Here is a 7,004-nt window from a genome sequence, read left to right as displayed (position 1 = left end):
GGCCCGGCGAGGCACGCCCACGTATGACGCGGCGGCCCGTCAGGGCACGCCCCTGTGCGTCATGACGCACGCCCAGTGATGTCACTCGGGCTATATAAGCAGGCTCAGCAGGCTCAACCATTGCTGAGTGATCTTCAGCCTGTGATTGATATAGTGTGTTTTCAGCTCCTGTTTCCTGTTCCTAGATTGACCCGGCTTGTTCCTGACTCCTCTCTGTTTTCCTGATTTGACTTATCTGATACCTCCTGGCTCCTGACCCGGCTTGTTTCTGACCATTCTCTGCGTCCTGATTCTGGCTTATCTGATACCCTCTGGCTCCTGACCCGGCTTGTTTCTGACCATCCCTGGAGATCCTTTGGAAAAGCACCATTCCACATCCGGCACCCGTGCTGCTCTTGCCTGTGCACCTCCTGTTTCAAACCCCAGGGGTCCACAGACAGAACCGCAAGGGAGGTCCTCCTAGTCACTTCGGGCTCACACCACGGTACGTAACAGATAGATAGATAGATGACTGGAGTCAGGTGGGTTTTGCCCACAAAAGAGAGCATTCTTAAGTCAGCCTTGGTCTCCTATGTGCTTCAATAGTAGCTTTTAGCCTGATACGTGGGGAGTACCTGTCCACATCTGCCTGGTCTACACAGATGAGCTGCTGAGCCAGACTAGCATTTGAGAGTTGAAGGGACAAGTATTTCCCATCTGAGCTGACCAGTGTGTCTGAGTTAAACAAGTAGAAGTCTGTATGTGATGTGAGCAGACAAAAGGTTCAGCCTGGTGAATGAGGGGTTCAGTTAACCCCTTCGTGACTGACGACGTACAGTGTACGTCGCCTGCATCGGGGCTGTTTAAACAGACTCCCGGCGACTTTTGCCGCCGGGAGTCTGTTTAAACTTGTAGAGCCGACTGTCGGCTTTACAACAGAAGCGATCTTCTAAATTGATGACCTGTGGGGGCTTTTAAAGTGTCTTTTATTGACTTTTTGGGGTACTGCAGTTTTTCGCCGTTTCACGGTCGCACGCAATCTGTAAACTGGGCATGTTGGGTATCGTTTTACTCGTTGTAACCTCATCTTTTATATTTCATTTAAAAAATGGGTAATTTGTTGTGTTTTGGGGCATTTAATTAAATTTGTCACTAAATTTTGGGGTTTAATAAGGAGTTGCGCTAATATTGCGCAACATAAAAATTTTCAACTACCACCATTTTATTCTATAGGGTCTTGGCATTCAGAAAATATATAATGTTGGGGGGTTTTACGTCATTTTCAGGCCTAAAATGTGGAATATAACATGGGTGCAAAAATGGAAAAAAGGGCCTCAGTCATGAAGGGGTTAAGCAGAGGGGCTGAGACTGGGCAGCTCCAACCTAGGGAATAATACACAGACCTTTGTGACAAAATAGCCAGGAGGCCATAATCTGTTTGTGTTCATTGCTATGCTAAACAATCCCTGCATGAGCAGAACATGTTACCTATGACATTTAGGGCTCATGCATATGGCTGCCTGTGGCTGTATAATGTAAATTCCAACATTTATCACCCACAAGGGAGCCACAGGTGCTGCATACAGGCTCACATAGAAGTCATGGCTGTACACGGGTATACACCATACTTGCATAAACATTCAGGTGCATATGGAGACATATGGAGACACAACCACCTTTTAAAATGCCTTTCAGTGGTGAGGAAGGCTAAATTAGATCAATATGTCTATATCAGATTAGCAGCAGCCAAATTAATTTCAAAGCCATTTATATCACTGATGTTAAAACTCATCAGAGGCCCCAACTCCGTTTCCACCAGTAATACCACCACCTGCTGACCCCGCACCACTTGCTGCCGCTGCCATGGGACCCACACCTGAACCCCGGGTACCAGCACCTGAGAAATTCACCGGGGACCACAGCAAGTTTCGTGTGTTTCGGCACGCCTGTCAACTCTATTTCCTGCTGCAGCCACGCATCTTTGTGTCAAAGCAGACCAAGGTGGGGTTCATCATTTCGCTTCTAGCTAACAAACCACAGGCCTGGGCCCATCGTCTCCTGGAACTGGACGATCCACTCCTTCAATTCTCGTCTGGGTTTCTGGACGCCATGGCGCTACTATATGATGACCCCCACCGGGTCTCCACCGCAGAGACCACTCTGTCCACCCTGCGTCAGGGCCGCTGGCCCTTTGAGGACTACGTGGTGGAGTATAAAAGATGGAGCTCTGACACGGAGTGGAACGACGCGGCACTTCGCTGCCAGATTCGGCTGGGATTGTCCGATTCCCTCAATGACGAGCTGGCCCGTGTGGGGGTGCCGGATTCTTTGGATGACCTAATCCACCTGGCTACTCGGATCGACAGACACCTACGGGAACGGAGACTGGAAAGAGCTGGCTACTCCCGACCAACCTGGATGTTGCCCCGGGTCCCGGCTCTCCTGCCAGGTGGGAACCCGATGTCTCGATACGTTCCTCCCACTACAGTCTATGGCATGCCCGAACCCATGCAGATTGGCCTGATGCGAGCACCTTTGACCCCGGGGGAGAGGGAACGGCGCCGCCAACAGGATCTGTGCCTCTATTGCGGCGGCTCCTGGCATTACGTGCATACCTGTCCCATCAAGAAACGTAAGTGGCAACACATGACCCCCGCTTCAGAGGCTGGGGCCAGACACCTCTCCTCTCATCTCGTTGTCCCTATCTCGTTACAGCTGCCAGAGAAAGTCCTTCAGATCTCGGCCATCCTTGATTCTGGTGCCTGCAGTTGCTTCTTGGACCATCAGTTCACTTCCCTGCACCACATCCCCCTGCAAAATAAACTTCAGGAACTCCTCATCTACCTGGCAGATGGCACTTCCCTCAAAACCGGGCCAGTCACCCAGGAAACCATTCCGATCCCTGCCATGGTCATTCCGGGGCATCACAAACTACTCCGCTTGGATATTATATCCTCGCCCTTGTCCCCTGTCATATTGGGGATGCTGTGGCTCCTGGCCCACAACCCTCCCATCAAACGGAGCACTGGGGACGTCTTCTTCCGATCCTCCTATTGTATGCAGAACTGTTCACGGCCCGCGGCTGTCCAGGGCTTGTCCCTCTGCCAACCAGTCCAGGACAATGTATTACGTCAGGGTTTATCACGACTTCCTTGATGTGTTTGATAAACGGAATGCGGACACCCTTCCCCCGCATCGGGCATATGACTGTCCGCTATCTGAACCAGGATAACCTGAGCAACGGATTCATCCACCCGTCTATCTCACCATCCCAAGCTGGAATCTTCTTTGTAGAGAAGAAGGACCACAGCCTCTGTCCCTGCGTGGAGTACCGTGAGCTTAACCATATCACCATCAAGAACCACTACCCCCTTCCACTGATTCCGGAGCTGTTTCAACGCCTCCATTCTGCAACCATCTTCACCAAATTGGATTTGCGGGGTGCCTATAATCTCATCCGGATCCGTGAGGGGGATGAGTGGAAGACAGCTTTTCGTACTCAGTTCGGGCATTACGAGTACCACGTTATGCTCTTCGGCCTGTGCAATGCCCCGGCCACATTTCAGCACCTGGTGAACGACGTCTTCTGTGAATTCCTGGATCTATTCGTAATAGTATACCTCGATGACATCCTCGTCTTCTCGTCTTCCTTGACCCTGCACCGGATACAGGTGCTTTCCCGACTTTGACTGCATGGCCTATACGTAAAAGTCAAGAAGTGCGAGTTCGAGCAGTCCTCAATCCAGTTCCTCGTACTGGTCATTTTGGCTACCGGCCTTGCTATGGACGCAGAAAAGGTGTCCGCTATCCTGTGGTGGCCTCCCCCTATGGACAAGAAAGGCGTGCATCGCTTTGTAGGTTTCGCAAACTTTTACAGACGGTTCAACCGGGACTTCTCCAAGATCATAATGCCCATCACGCAATTAACTAAGGAGACGAACCACTTTCAGTGGCCTGCGGATGCCCAGACTGCCTTCGACCAGCTGAAGTTCCGGTTTACGTCTGCCCCATTTCTAAGACATCCAGATCCCGCGTTATCTTACGTATTGGAAGTGGATGCCTCAGAGGTGGCAGTAGGGGCTATCCTATCCCAGCGCCATGGGCTGAAAGCCCTCTTGCACCCCGTGGCATACTTCTCCAGGAAGCTGAGCGCAGCCGAGAGGAACTATGATGTCGGCGATCGGGAGATCCTAGCCATTAAACTGGCGTTAGAAGAATGGTGGTATCTGCTGGAGGGAGCGACCCATCCGGTCCTGATCTATACAGACCACAAGAACTTGGAGTACCCGAGATCGGCCAGGTGCTTAAGACCTCGGCAGGCCCGATGGGCGCTCTTCTTTTCCCATTTCCGTTTCCATATAACCTACTGCCCTGGATCACGCAACGGGAAACCTGAAGCCCTATCCCGCATGTACTCGATGCCCCGTAGCTACCCAGTTCCTACTCCTGCAGTCCGACCTACTCTTCCACATCCGACAGGTGTCTCGGGACGCACCATCCGCTGTCCCCTGGAATCTGTGACCCTGCACATGCAGGTGCCCACACAACAGTTGGTTAGCTAGGGAAGGCACCCATACGGGGGGTGGTGGGGCTAGTGACTGGATACCAGTAGAGAACAAGGAAAAAAAATAAGCAAAATAAAGCTATTTTATAGGAAGTCTGGCCCCCATAAACAAGAAAAAAATGAAGGTTTAATGTCTCTTTAAATAGTCTTAAATTGTTCTTATTTTTTTTCTAGTTCGATATCCTGTTATTTTTGTTTAAAAAGATGCACAATACATCCCTAATATACACGTTTGGCATGCTTGCAATCCAATTTCATAAAGCTTTTTGTTGCATTTGAATTAGCTGTAATACTTTGCTAAATGAACTGTTTTTACTATATTTAGTACTAAAGCAAGTTATAGTTTTATCTTAAATGACTGCAGTGAAATTTTCTTGCAGTTTTTTTCTGGTGGAATTGCGCAAAAACAATGTATAGTCTTAAATGTTTAAAAACTTAAACTTTGTAGAACATATATATTTATATATGCCATGGTCTGGCAGGATAAATTGACTTAATTATAGCTGCTTTAATTAATAGTTTAATCAGTGGAAATGTACCAGTTACTGCTATTTCCTATAAGTGACTACAGATAAGGTAAATGTATTACCATGTACTACATCTTATTTTTATCAACAGAGAGGGATTTTAATTATGATTAATAATGCCAATTACATCCATTTATCTATTTAAATGAAATATTTAAAATAATTGATGTGAGTAATAAAACGTACTCTTGGGCATTTTACAGGAAGAGACTAAGGTTTGCGATAAATCATTTATTATCTGCAGTTATGTCAGACAAGGATTTTGATTGTGTCCGGCTTCTAAACCATTCATTTTCTATTTTGTCCCCTCATGTATATAGATGTGAGTTATTTTACATTTTAATAAAAGAAAAATGCTGCTAAGAAATTGCCATATGTAATAAAATGATTCGATAAAAAATAAAACATTTTTCCACTGATCGGGAAATGTTTTAGAGTTTCTGCAGTTGTGATATAATTTATTTAATCAGTGACAAATAGCTTTTACAACTGTAATTCTATTCCAATTATAAAGCCACAGTTTTAAATCAATTAAAATAGGTTTTTGTCTATAAAAACCTTGAGATTATTAGTTTAGCTTGCTGCCAAAAGATATCTTTTAGGATAAATTATCTAAATATAATATATGTTTTATTGATTGGAATTGTGCTCTGCAGCAAAAGAGAGGGAAAAGCTAAACAACATTTATATTTTCTCAGTAGCTGTGTAGAGGAAACAGAGTTTCCTGTGTTCACATGGTGAAGAGAGCCCCATGTGTATCATGTGAAAAAGAAAGCAACCATGTAAAAGAGAGGGAATTAGGGTGCTCTTGGCAAATGGTTGAGTCATAATTCATATGTCCATGGCACCGAAAAACATTCCCTAAAGCTGGGCAATATAAAGTAGTCTTTTTTGCAGTTTAACCACCTATCTATTTTTACACTAACTGTCCCAGTACATGTATTTGCTATGGCTGGGAGCTATTTAAAAAAAAAACATAAGTAGAATGCATAGCTCCTATTAGAATTTGAATTGAACTATAAATAGTAGTGACTGGAAATGTTTCCTTTTATTGAGATCATTATATAGCTAGTAATAGTTAATCACATACAACTTGACTTTTGTAATGTTGAAGACATTTTGTTTGCTTATTTTAGCAGCTTCTTCAGTTCTAATGAGTGTCAGAAACATAACCCATTATTTATAACCACATGCTAAAGATTACTGAATTAGTTTAAAGCTTAACCCGTTATATGTAATTTAAGGCTCTTTTTAGGCATTTTGTTAGAGCCCTTTTCACAATAATTGTGAAGATGTACTGCAAAAAAAGCCTATCTATATCTAAAAGCAAAAAGCTTAACAATTCATAGATGTGGTGGCTACAATAGTTTGACTGTTTTAGTTTTTTCTTTATTTTTACCTCATGGTACAACCAGTAAAGCTGGCCATACAGTCATGGCCAAAAATATTGGCACCCCTGAATGTCTGTCAGATAATGCACCACTTCACACAGAAATGTGTTACAATTACAAATGTTTAGGCATTCTCATGTTTTTATATTGTTTGTATTGGTATGACACAAAATTCCGGCACATTAAACGCAAAACTCCAAAAATGGACTGGACAAAATTATTGGCACCTTTCATTAATATTTGGTAGAAAAAAATAAATGAAATCAATTTCTTCCTATAACCATCAAAGAGTTTCTTAAACCTCTCTACAGGAATATTGACCTTGACTGTACATCTATAGATTATCTGCAGATTTTCTATGGTCAGATGGAAAAAGTGCAACAGATTCCTCCATCTACGCTAAACTGTGTGGATAGAGAAATCTCCCACTGGGCCAAGCTTCACTATCTTGCTAGTCAGCCCTGCTGGCTGTCAAAATACCTGAACATTCTGATTGGATGCAGGCATTGTGTAGATATTTTGAGAGCCAGCAGGGCCGGCAAG

At 44.8% G+C, this 7,004-nt stretch overlaps 1 protein-coding gene across 1 annotated transcript; it reads left to right on the top strand.

The window, feature by feature from the left end:
* Positions 1–3,152: 3,152 nt before the first annotated feature.
* LOC108800489 (RNA-directed DNA polymerase homolog) lies at positions 3,153–3,668 on the top strand. Its single transcript, XM_018572472.1, has one exon. The coding sequence runs from the start codon at positions 3,153–3,155 to the stop codon at positions 3,666–3,668; it is 516 nt and encodes a 171-aa protein (XP_018427974.1).
* Positions 3,669–7,004: the final 3,336 nt, after the last annotated feature.

The sequence above is a fragment of the Nanorana parkeri genome, unplaced genomic scaffold, assembly GCF_000935625.1.
Source record: "Nanorana parkeri isolate BGI_ZX_2015 unplaced genomic scaffold, ASM93562v1 scaffold2044, whole genome shotgun sequence".
Classification (NCBI taxonomy): domain Eukaryota; kingdom Metazoa; phylum Chordata; class Amphibia; order Anura; family Dicroglossidae; genus Nanorana; species Nanorana parkeri.
The sequence above is the reverse complement of the archived record's forward strand: the minus strand, read 5'-3'. Positions and strand labels throughout refer to the sequence as shown.